General features: G+C 45.5%; 1 protein-coding gene across 2 annotated transcripts in view; it reads left to right on the forward strand.

Moving 5' to 3' along the window:
- RHOBTB3 (Rho related BTB domain containing 3) overlaps positions 1–13,398 on the forward strand; it is a 96,277-nt gene that overhangs the window by 23,043 nt on the left and 59,836 nt on the right. For both annotated transcript variants that reach the window (XM_073541433.1, XM_073541400.1), the window contains exons 4-5: positions 6,810–6,964; positions 12,874–12,979. In XM_073541433.1, the coding sequence (XP_073397534.1) occupies positions 6,810–6,964; positions 12,874–12,979 (261 nt within the window). The remainder of the gene's footprint in view (positions 1–6,809; positions 6,965–12,873; positions 12,980–13,398) is intronic.

Below are 13,398 nucleotides of genomic sequence, written 5' to 3' on the forward strand. Positions count from 1 at the left end.
ATTAAATGCTCTGCCACGCACAAAGCACTTTATGCCTTGTTTGTGTCACGCTACATCACAAAAGTCACAGAAAAGCTGTGACACAGGGTAGTCAAGAGGTTCCGGGTTAGATACGAAGGGAGCTCATTATAAGCAGAGGGGTAAGTCAAAGGTGTAGTCAGGTCACAGTCCAAGATCCGAATTCGAGGAATGTAGCAGATCAAGACAAAGGGGCTAGGGAAACAGCTGGTCAAAGCCAAGGTTTAAGATCAGACAGCAAAAAATCAGAAATGGAGCATTGGAAAACAAGGCACGCACACAGCACCGAGCTAAGGCTACAATTGGCAATAATCATTTATTGACAGCCAGCTAAATAGCCAGGTAATCACCTAGAACGGGAGACACCTGGCAGAAGCCCAGCTTGCCTCTGTCCTGATTGGCCTTTGGACTGCCACTCAAAATACTGACAGTTCATCCAGCCCCTGCCCAGATCAGATGGCTGAGCTGTTGCTCACCCTGTGAGTTCTTTACATACACCAGCTACGGCCTTGCACTGTATATGTACAGAAAATGTCAGTAAGGGGTTAAACTGGAGAGACTTGTACAGATTTTTATTACTGTATTTCTCAACCTTTTACAGTTAACAGTGAATGCAGCTGATGTCTTTATATCAGAATTATGGGCCGTAGACATGTATTACTTCTAATCTTAATGATTTACTATTGTTAATATGTCTGTATAAAAAATTGTGTCCATATTTCTTTGAGAAGCTGTCCATAGAAAATCTACCCATCTCAGCCCACAAACAGCTAAGAACATCTCTATGATGATACTGATGCTCCTCTGAAACACATTCAAGAGGAAGGAAGGGTGAAAGTAATCATTCATGTTACTAGGAATATTTTTCTTTATATTTGGACCTAGCCACGGGGAGGCCCTTGTGCAGATATTATCCAAGCGCCATATTTTTCAAAGTTCCAGGGCAGTTAAACATGGCAGTTGGATAGGGCAGGATACCAGAAAGACACGCTGGACACCTAAAGAAACTTTTTTCCAGGTCATCTGCATTGCAAAAGGTACTCACGATATGTTTTGTGCCATTTTTGTTCTGGCTGCTGCAATTACTCTACCTTCCTTTCACAAACACTGTATACTCCATCCATATCAGCCCCTCTCTCCTCTCCTACAGTATGTAATCTCTCACACTCTTTTAACAATCTTAAACCACACATCCATTCACTCCCACCATACTGCATAAGAAATGCTCTCACAAATCACTTAACTATCTGCTCACTCACTATATTCTCCTCCTAATCCCAAACATTTTTGTAATAGTAAGTTTAACTCCTTCCCTGCTACACTAAAGAACTCGGAAAATCTTTTTACTGTTCCCTATATGCCTTCTGTCTCTTTTAATTGTGTCCTCTGGAACTCCCTGTCAGCGTGCAACATACTCTGATACATCCATGACTTTTCACTTCCTAATTCTTTTAACGTTCTGGCTCTTACTGAAACCTGGATCCAGCAGTTGATTACCACCGCCGTTGCTGCACTCTTATATCGTGCCCTACATTTTTCTCATACCTCGAGACCTGACAACAGACCAGGTGGAGGTGTTAGTCTGCTCATTTCAACAAAATGTACTTTTGAGATTATCTTCCCCTAGTACCCTCATTTATCTTCCCTTATTTTGAAGTCCACACTGCCAGACTTTTCCGGCCCTTCTCCCAGCAAGGCCCCTCACATCAGTTGCTGGATCACTTTGCCACCGGGCTTCCACATTTTCTATCCTATGACATCCTCATTCTCATCATGGCAGGCTTTAACATCCCTTTTGGTGATCCCTTCTCCCCATCTGCCACTCATCTTCTTTCTCTAACCTCTTTTTTCAGCCTTTCACAGCTTACTAAGTCTCCTACACATGGAGACGGAAATACGCTGGACCTGGTCTTCTCCCAGCTCTGCTCAATACATGATTTTACGAACTCCTCTCTCTCTCTCTGACCACAACCTTCTTTTTATTTTCTGTCACCCCACTCAGGACACCCCCACTTTCCATACTTCTAAAAATATACTGTACGTGCCATTAATACCCAGAAACTTATGAAGAATTTGCAGTCATCATTGGCCACAATCTCTTCCCTCACATGTCCTGAACTGAAACATTATAATGAAACACTGTTAAGTGCCCTTGATAAAGCTGTGTCTCTTACATATAGAACAACATTGCACAGACAGCGACAACCTTGCATGTCTTGCAAATACATTTTCCACCAACCTCAGCGCTGATGATCAGGCCAATTATTTGAAAGAAAAAATTGACCATATCTGACAGGAAATTTTCTCCCAATCTTCTAATGTCATGCATTGTTCTCCCTCCTGTACAGCATCTACAGTCATGGCCAAAAGTTTTGAGAATGACACAAATATTATATTTTCACATGATCTGCTGGCCTCTGCTTTTTATGTGTGTTTGTCAGATGTTTTTATCACATACAGAAATATAATTGCAATCATATTATGAGTAGCAAAAGGTTATATTGTCAGTTAGAATGAGTTAATGCAGCAAGTCAATATTTGCAGTGTTGACCCTTCTTCTTCAGGACCTCAGCAATTCTCCCTGGCATGCTCTCAATCAACTTCTAGATCAAATCCTGACTGATAGCAGTCCATTCTTGCAAAATCAATGCTTTTATTTTGTCTGAATTTGAAGGTTTTTGTTTGTCCACCCGTCTCTTGATGATTGACCACAAGTTCTCAATGGGATTAAGATCTGGGGAGTTTCCAGGCCATGGTCCCAAAATCTCTATGTTTTGTTCCCTGAGCCATTTAGTTATCACCTTTGCTTTATGGCAAGGTGCTCCATCATGTTGAAAAAGGCATTGTTGATCGCCAAACTGCTCTTGGACGGTTGGGAGAAGTTGCTCTTGGAGGACATTCTGGTACCATTCTTTATTCATGGCTGTGTTTTTAGGCAAGACTGAGAGAGAGCCCATTCCCTTGGCTGCGAAGCAACCCCACACATGAATGTGTTATGATTGAGTCACAGTAGGAGGGAAAAACAGAAATGCTAGCTAAGTCCAGAAAACCAGAGAAGTTGGCAACTATCAGATTGCAGACCCCTGAACCTATCAACACAACTAGCAGTAGCCGTGGGGGGTTCCTACGATGACCTAGACCCCTCGATCACAGCCGGAGAGATACATAGGCCTAAAGAAGGAAAGGGGAAATCTAACTGGCCCAGAGCAGACCCCAAAGCAATAGGCAGCCCCCCACATATAATGACGGTGAAGCAAGATGAAAACACTTACACAGACAGAAAGACAGGCTGAGCAAAGACGGGGCCCAAAAACTACCTAGATAGGAACGGATAGGAAGGCTGCTGTCTGCAATCTGCCAAAACCCTATCAGAGACAAAAGCCAACAAGCTGATATAAAAATGTCCCTGAAGCAACTAAGCTTCAAAACTAAATCAGCACTCAGGTACTTTCAGAAGACAGAGCTTACGGAACACTGCACACTCCAGCAGGGAGTGGCAGAATCCAAAAAGCAAGAAAAACAAAAACAAATCTTAAATGCAGAAAGGCAAAACAGAAAACTTAGCTTTAGGAGAGCAGGAATCAGACTGGTGTCCAAGAGTCCACAGAGAAATCACCCGCAGGGCAGAAAGGGTGTAGGCTGCCTTAAATCCAGTCAGTGACTCCACTCAGCCAATCGTCTTCATTAGTCCCAGGTGCCTGATAATCAGGCTCACTACCTTCCTTCACTAGAATAGGGAGTTCACCAGGCCTCAGTGACGGAGGGGAAAATGAACTCACAACATGAATGGTTTCAGGATGCTTGACAGTTGGCATGAGACAAGACTGGTGGTAGCGCTCACCTGGTCTCCGAATAAGCCGTTTTCCAGATGTCCCAAACAATCGAAAAGGGGATTCATCAGAGAAAATGACTTTACCCCAGTCCTCAGCAGTCCACTCCCTGTACCTCTTGCAGAATATCAGTCTGTCCATGATATTTTTCCTGGAGAGAAGTGGCTTCTTTGCTACCCTCCTTGAGACCAGGCCTTGCTCCAAGAGTCTCCGCCTCACAGTGCGTGCAGATGCACTCACACCTGCCTGCTGCCATTCCTGAGCAAGCTCTGCACTGCTGGTAGCCCGATCCCGCAGCTGAAACACTTTTAAGAGACGGTCCTGGCGCTTGCTGGTCTTTCTTGGGCGCCCTGGAGCCTTTTTGGCAACAAGGGAACCTCTCTCCTTGAAGTTCTTGATGATGCGATAGATTAACTGAGGTGCAATCTTTCTAGCTGTGATACTCTTCCCTGTTAGGCCATTTTTGTGCAGTGCAACTGTGCAATGATGACTGCACGTGTTTCTTTAGAGATAACCATGGTTAACAGAAGAGAAACAATGATGCCAAGCACCAGCCTCCTTTTAAAGTGTCCAGTGGTGTCATTCTCACTTAATCATGACAGATTGATCTCCAGCCCTGTCCTCATCAACACCCACACCTGTGTTAATGGAGCAATCACTGAAACGATGTTAGCTGGTCCTTTTAAGGCAGGGCTGCAATGATGTTGAAATGTGTTTTGGGGGATAAAGTTCATTTTCTAGGCAAATATTGACTTTGCAAGTAATTGCTGTTAAGCTGATCACTCTTTATAACATTCTGGAGTATATGCAAATTGCCATTAGAAAAAATGAAGCAGTAGACTTTGTAAAAATTAATATTTGTGTCATTCTCAAAACTTTTGGCCATGACTGTAGCTCACTTTCTGTTTTTGAACCAGTCATGGAAAAAGAAGTGACCAGGCTCCTTGCATCTTCTCACCCTACTACCTGCACCAGTAACCCTATTCCCTCACATCTTCTCCAGTCTCTTTCTCCAGCTGTTACCACTCACATAATTAAAATATTTAATCTCTCTCATCTGGTATCTTTCCCTCATTTAAACACACCAGAATGCATTCAATACTTAAAAAATATCTGGACCAGATCTGTGCTGCAAACTACAGACCTGTCTCTAATCTTCCCTTCATATCCAGACTCCTGGTATGCTTGGTCTACTCCTGTCTGATCCGCTATCTCTCAGATCACTTTCTTCTTGACCCTGTACAATCTGGTTTCCACTTCAAACACTCTACTGAACCTGCCTTTAGTAAAGTCTCTAATGATCTACTAACAGCTAATTCTAATGTTCAATACTCCCTTCTGATTCTCCTAGATCTCTCTTCAGCATTTGACACTGAGGATCACCAGCTCCTCCTCACTATGCTACATTGTGTTGACCTTAAAGATGCTGCTCTCTCCTGGTTCTCCTCCTACCTCTCTGACCCCTCCTTCATTGTATCTTTTGCTGGCTCCTCTTACTGTCGGGATTCCTCCGGGTTCAGTCCTAGGCCTCCTCCTTTCCTCCTTATACACTGCCAATATTGGGCAAACAATCAGTAGATTTGGTTTCAGTACCATCTCTATGCTGATGACACCCAATTAGACACATTGTCTCCTAACATCGCCCCTGCATTATTACAAAATACCAGTGATTGTTTCTGAGTGTCTAACATCATTTCCTCTCTATCTGAAACTGAGTCTGTCAAAATCTGAACTCCTAGTGTATCCTCCATTAAACTTTCTATGCCGATATGACCATTTCCATGTGTGGTTCTGCCATTACTCCCCAGCAACATGCACGCTGTCTTGGTGTCATATTTGACTCAGATCTTTCCTTCACTCCCCACATCTGATCACTGGCTCGCTCATGTCACCTACACCTCAAAACCATATCTAGAATTCGACGTTTTCTTATCTTTGACTCTGCAAAAGCTCCTACTGTTGCTCTTATTCATTTTTGTCTAGACTATTGCAGCTCTCTACTAACTGGTCTCCCTCTTACTAAACTCTTCCCTCTCCAATCCATCCTGGTTGCCCATCCACTACAGAGTTCAATATAATCTTATGGCACCCACCCATTAAGCTCTCCATGGCTCAGCACCAACCTATATCACCTCCCTCAGCTCAGTTTTTAGAGTGGTGTCACTTTTGGTTATTTTGTGTCACACACGCCCCTCAAAATCAATTAAAATGTGATGTACCTTAAAAAAATGGTTTTGTACATTTTGATGGAAAAATGAGAAATTATTGATAAACATTTAACCAATCTAACTTCCTAACTAAAAATATATTTAAAAAATGATGCAGATGTAAGGTTAGACAAGTGATAAATGTTATTTATTACAGTGACTATTTTGTGTGATATAACACACTAGTTTAAAGGCATCAAAATTAAAAGTTTGAAAATTTTCCCCAAATTTCCGATATTTTCACAATAAAAGCAATTCATATTGATCAAATTTGACCACTATCATGCAGTACAATATGCCACAAAATACACTCAGAATCAGTGGGATCCGTTGAACCGTTCCAGAGTTTTTACTACATAAAATTACACTGGTTAGAATTGTAAAATTTGGCTATGACGGGAAGGTGGAAACAGGCTCTTGGGTGAAGTGGTTAAATCTAGTTATGAAAAGTGTATTCTTCGTAATTCTTTTTATAACAGCAGAATGGTGTTTTTATCCTGAAAATTTATGGGAAAATCTTTTCAATAAAATTTGTTCAGGAAAGTTCAATTTGAAAGTATGTATGTAATTGTCATTAAAAAAAAAAAGAAATGGATGACTGCATGGGTTTGTGGACTGCAAAAGATGTGTGAGAACCAAAAATCTCATTCTATGTCTGCATTTCATTATTCTAGAAAATAAGAAACAATTATTCTAGAAAATAAAAAACCGTCATCATTGATGAGTTATTAAATGTTTTTTTTTTTTTTTTTAGATGAGTCTCCATGCACCTGCCCCATGTGCAGCTCACTCGTAGAGGATTGTGTTCCTGCTTCAGAGCTGATTCAACTGTCCAGGGACATAGGTGGTACATACCTAGAAATACATATGTTTCATTGCACCTATGTTGAAACATTCTTTGAACCACTGGTACGTTCGCAGTCTATAGACTTTACAAAATATTTACTTTTGTGACCGAGTGGAAGACTCACTAAAGGAGAATACTGATCCATTTTGCAAACCAAAAACAATTTGTATAGGCTCCCTCATAGGACTTCTGTAATTGAGAAAAAACATTACAGCGCACTGAGTTGTATAAAGAAACGTTTCAAACAGAACTCGGTGCAGTTAGTGTTAATCACAAATTTACTTACAATAGAATTCCGGAAAGGTAGCTCAGTCTAGTGCTGGGATGGACCCAGAAAAGGACCCCTGGGCAGTGTTGTCTGTGGGCTCTTTCTACTCTCATTTTTTTTGTTTTGTTTACTCGCTGTTTTTTAAAAGCTGTCCAATTTTATAAATTGCAAAAATAGAAGTGTGTAATGTTTTTATTAAAATTATTTGCTGGTTCCTTACTGCCATTTTTGAACTTTTTTTTAGCAGGAAATTATCACTAGATGACTAGTAAAACTGTTGTCATGTAGTCTTCCATATTTGAGCTTTCTATAACTCCATCCCCACTACTGATTGGCAGCTTTCTGCCTATACACAGGGAACATAGAAATCTGCCAATCAGTGGCTGATTTGAAGCAGATAAAACAGTGATTTTGGTAAAACTGTATCAAGCAGCCAGTAAGCGATAACATTGATGGAATCAGGGTTTCTGTCTCATAATCCTGTTCTTAGATGGGGTAGCAAAACCCTCTTGACAAATTTCCTTTAATGGCTATGGCCACGTTTTGACATAGAAAAAAATATGTTTACATGTCAGTAACTGATCTTCATTCATTTATTCATTCCTTTTTAGAGCCCCTGATATAAAGCTTGCAAATCTAGTTTTCATTTTTTTCTCTTATGGGACTGTCTCTCACAATAATATTGGCTGAATTTGAGGTTTATAGCATCCAGGATGCTGCCGTCAATAGTTCATGTAACAGCACAGCTTCTATCCTGTACTTATTTTGCTCTTGATGTGCTTTCCTCATTATGCACAGCTGGTTTTCTGCCCTCCTTGAGACTGTCGCTATTTTCCCCCCTCTCCACACAATTGAGAACTATGCACAACTCTCTTCCCATCCCTGCTGCTCTTTCTAACAATAGGGGAAGGCAGGAGAGAATAGAGAGAACTATCTAAAGCAGGATCTCTACAGATTTGTAACATTTTTGCACATCACTCAGGTTGGATGAAGCTGTGGTAGGGGGCCGGATTGGGGGTGGTCCACTACTTACCACGACCGGACGATGCAAAGACGAGACGGAGGCAGAATTCAGTTGTAACAGATCCGGGTTTATTGGCCGTCCTCCTGACGACCTTAGCCATGCACCACAGTTCCTTTACAGCTCTCCGTTTCCAGGCCCGGGTACCTTTCACCTTTCCTTTAGTTGTGATGACGTCCCTCGCAGATCTTTCGCTGGGGCTGTCCTAGACCAATCTACCGCCAGCGCTTCACCTGCCCGAGGTCGTCGTCCTATCGGTACCCCTGGGGCCTCGTCTGTCCTGCGGTACGTCGTGTCAGGGCCACCCCCCTGACTGTCTTCTCCTGTCAGTCCCCTGGTCGAGCTCTTCACTGTTCTCCGTCTTCTGTCCTGAGTCTTCCTCTGCTGAGCTCCTCCCGGGACTAGCCTCTCTGGAACCCTAACCAGTCCTATTTATCCCCTCTCTCACTGGAAATTCCCCTCCTGGGTTCCTATCTCCCCGGCCCCCATGACTAAGCAGTTTCTATAGCCGTAAGCTGATGTTAAGTCCTGAACTACACTCCCCCCTGCCATCTTGTCAAATTTCGGTACTGCACTCCCTTTTCTGTCTTTCCCTGCTGTTACCTTTCTGTCATTACCAATCTCCGTCAGTAGTGCACACATCGTCCCCTCATACTTCCAGTCAAGTCTGTCCGTCAAGTCACCTTCCCCACACTCCCCCTTCCTTTGTCCATTGTCGTCCCGACAATCGTACTCCCTACCTACGTCGTCCTAAAGCTTGTCCACAGTCTGTTGTCGGACGGGTCGTTGGGCCACCCCGCCGCACATGGGGGTCAAACCAAACTGGGAGCACCATGCTCCGAGCAGCCTACTGCTACTCGCCGGCGTGCACGCCATGTGACAACTTCTTTCAGGTTGGCGAGGTCCACCCGGACTACTGTACGGCGTGTACCTCCCACTACTCTCCCCTACTACTTCCTTCAACTACCCGGAATGCCAGGACCAAGGCCTTTTGCCTACCAGGTCATTATTGGCGCCCGCCCGTCCTTTTGGTGTGTCCGTGGTGTCGGGGACCTGACTGACGGACCACTGTCTGTTTCGATATCTTTCCTCTCTTCGTCCTTCACTTAAAAGAGTCATGGTCGGCGTCTTCGTTACATCTACCTCGTACCCGGGACCTGTTACACACACATTTTTCTTTTTGTTACACACACATTTTTTCTATACATACTACACATTAATTCAACTTTTAGTCTACCATTACCTCTACTTTAATAACAATAGGAGTTACTCAACCGGAGTAACCCCCTTTTTTTTTTTTTTGTTTGTTTTTTGTCGTTTTTTTTTTCTTTTCTTTTAACATAACATTTTAAAACAGAACATAAATACTCCCCCTCCCTTTAACATGAGTACTTCCTCTCCCATATCCCTGCTATGCCAGGATCAAACAATCAACAATAAAACATGTCCCTTATCTTGGACGTCGAACTGTCCTCTTGGGGCCTGCACAACGGTGCAGCGAAATCCCGACAGTCCGGGCAATCTCCTGATGGCCGATGTTGCGCCAGTCCAGCAGGGGAACCCCACAGCCGTGAGGTTCCCGGGATGTCTCGACTGTTCCTGAGCCCCGAGTATTCTTTTTGCCCAGGGCTCAGGGGTCATCTCCCCCCTGAGAGATGAGTCAAAAGGGATAGAAGGGGCCAAAAGTGGTTCCACGGCGCGCTTTCCGCGCCATTTCTCTACTTGGGGACCAGCAGTCCACCACCGGTGGTGGCATGGATGCACTCATCTCTGTCGACGTGGTGGCTTCGCTCCATCCGGCCCCCAGCTCCTGCAGTTCCAACCGCAGGTGAGGGACCGGGGGTCGTTGACCGGTGAGAAGCGGAGTGGCGAAGCTGGGGCCTGCTAGTGTGGATGGCAGATGGCTCCGCAAAGGCGGCGGAGCCCGATGACCTGGCCGAAGCCGCAATCCGGAGTGGGGCCGGAGCAGCCGCGGACCTTGATGGGCAGGCCGCAGCCGCGGTATGGAGTGCGGCAGAGGCGGCCCCGGACATCGGTGAGCAGGCCGCAGCTAGAACCATGAGCGAGGCAGAGGCGGCCGCGGGTGCCGCCGGGTAGGCCGCGGCTGGCGCCGCAATCGAACCAGAGGCGGCCGCGGAGCAGGCTGCAACCGGAGTCGCAGATGGGGCCGGAGTGGCGGCCGGCACTGGTGAGGAGGCCGTAGGGGAGGCCAGAGTGGCGGCAGGCTTCGGGTGGTAAACCGCTGATGCCAGGTGGAACGCAGCAGCGTCGGCCACGGGCTGGTTCCGCACCGGCGATACAGGCCGATGCGCCGCCGGGCGGCGTGGCTCGGTGGTGGGTGAGAGTGTCGGTCGGCCCAGCGGAGGCCACAGAGCCCTCCGCAACCGGGGCCGCTGGAAAATGGGAGGCCGCGTGGTGGGGGCTGCTTGCGGAGCCGATGGGGGAACTATCACCTTCCCCGGTGCCGCGGCTTTCTGCAGGTTGTTTCTCCGCTCTCCCAGAAGTCGGTCTGGGAAGCAGCTGGCCTCCGCTGCTCCTCCGTAGCTCCCGTTGTCTGGCGTCCGCCGCTGCTCTTCATCCCGCCCCTCAGCAGAACCAGCCTCCAAGCCAGATAGTTCCGCAGGGACAGTCGGCAACAGTTCCATTAGCGGCCGCCCCAGGTAATCCACTTCAGCGCCACCCCCCTCCTGCTCGCAGGTCACCAGCGTGGCAGGGGCACAGAGTCTCATTCGGGTTTTCTTTGGATGGGTCCAGCCACAGTCCCAATTGGTATTCCACTTGGGCACCATCTCGCAAAGTTTTTTTTTTTTTTTTCCGTTCCGAATCCTCCGATGACAGCCAATGGTCCGGAACAGAGTCTCAGATTTGTAATACACAGGCGAGCAAACTTGTAATCCACAGGGGAGCAAACTTGTAATCCACAGGTGCGCAGCTCAGTCCTTTTGGGTTCTCCAGGCGCAGGCCTGCCGCGGAAGATGTCATATTAGCGGCGGCGATCCTGCCGACTACGCCAAATATGGTAGGGGGCCAGATTGGGGGGTGGTCCACTGCTTACCAAGACTGGACGATGCAAAGACGAGACAGAGGCAGAATTCAGTTGTAACAGATCTGGGTTTATTGGCCGTCCTCCTGACGACCTTAGCCATGCACCGCAGTTCCTTTACAGCTCTCCGTTTCCAGGCCCGGGTACCTTTCACCTTTCCTTTAGTCGTGATGACGTCCCTCGCGGATTTTCGCTGGGGCTGTCCTAGACCAATCTACCGCCAGCGCTTCACCTGCCCGAGGTCGTCGTCCAATCGGTACCCCTGGGGCCTCGTCTGTCCTGCGGTAAGTCGTGTCAGGGCCACCCCCCTGACTGTCTTCTCCTGTCAGTCCCCTGGTCGAGCTTTTCACTGTTCTCCATCTTCTGTCCTGAGTCTTGCTCTGCTGAGCTCCTCCTGGGACTAGCCTCTCTGGAACCCCAACCTGTCCTATTTATCCCCTCTCTCACTGGGAATTCCCCTCCTGGGTTCCTATCTCCCCGCCCCCCATGACTAAGCAGTTTCTATAGCCGTAAGCTGATGTTAAGTCCTGAACTACACTCCCCCCTGCCATCTTGTCAAATTTCGGTACTGCACTCCCTTTTCTGTCTTTCCCTGCTGTTACCTTTCTGTCATTACTAATCTCCGACTGTAGTGCACACATCGTCCCCTCCTACTTCCAGTCAAGTCTGTCCGTCAAGTCACCTTCCCCACAAAGCACTTACAGACACTCTGCAGCAAAATGTTGGAACATTTTAATCAAGATTATTTAAAAGGTGTTGAAATTTGCATTAGGAAGCAAGTGAACAATACAGTTATTTGTGCAGGTTTACATGTCCATCAGAACATTACATCCAGCACTGCAGACTTCAGACATACATTAGAATGGTCTGTCCTTTTCAAGCATAGTCAGATTTTGCTCACACTGCACTGAACCATGTTTTGGGGCTGTAGCAAACACACATTAGCTGTGCAATTGCTTTCTACCAAAGTTCATGTCTTGCGGACTAATACTTAACTTACGATAGAACCTAAAGCATAAAGAGCATCAAACCAACATTTGTAAGCAAATTTCAAGCCAAATTGTTAGCAAATGATTTCCAGAGAGAACTTGATCTATTCTTGAAATACACTTTAATCAATTGTAAAATTGAGTACATATTCGATAGCACACAGAAAAAGCATTCCACCGGACAGCCATCATGCTATCAAGTTTCTGTAACCATGGCACCCACGGGGCAATCAAGGAAACGGTTTTATTGAAAATTCAGCTTTTAGCATTCATATAGACAGTAAAGTACCACGGGGTGCTGTTATCTATTTTATGTGCATTGGATCTTTTACGTAACACAGAGCAACAGAAAATGGTCCTGAGTGCTGACTATATGTTACTCTATCAGAGCTGCTGTCTAGCCTGGCCCAGAGCCTATGTGATAATGAGACTGCGAGATCATTATACAAATGCTTACAAAATGGCACTTTGAAGACCAGGCCTATGTAAAACGTGATTTTTTAATACAAAAGTGGCAAACTCATAATTAAGGAATTGATTAACCTAAGCAAATATCAATGTGCCTTATCCATCTCTAGTAAGAAAGGCATCTTCATAGGCAGAAACTTCTCCCAAATTTCACCATTATTGTCTTTTACTTTGATTTTCAGCTGGAATACTTTGTAAGGCAGGCTATGAACAGAAAATCCACTGTAACTAAAAGGAAAAAGAAGAATCAAGACCTTAAGGTTTATCCTCCCAAACTGCGGCAACCTGGTAAAGTATCTATTTTAGGCCGGAGTCACACTACCGTAGAATGCTGCCTAATACTATGCGAGAAAACATCGCATAGCACTCGGCCCAGTGTTGAACTATGGGGCAGCTCACATCAGCGTTTATTTTCTCAGGCGTATTCGGCAAATGTAAAATCGCAGCATGCTGCGATTGGCTCCGAGACTCAGCCGAGACTCTCCAATGCAAGCCTATGGGTGCGATAAATCTCACAGCACTCGGACCGTATATATATTACATGGATAGATCTAAGAATAGCTGGCAATTCAGCAGCCGCTAGTGTAAAATCATTGCAGGAGCCAACAGGATAGAAGAGATTGATTACATACAGTAAATGCACATATAGGTATAATATAATACAGATGTCAGTGACATATACAATTGGTGCAGTGTGTGTGTGTGCA

The sequence above is a fragment of the Dendrobates tinctorius genome, unplaced genomic scaffold, assembly GCF_039654945.1.
Source record: "Dendrobates tinctorius isolate UK_male_01 unplaced genomic scaffold, ASM3965494v1 ptg000003l, whole genome shotgun sequence".
Lineage (NCBI taxonomy): Eukaryota > Metazoa > Chordata > Amphibia > Anura > Dendrobatidae > Dendrobates > Dendrobates tinctorius.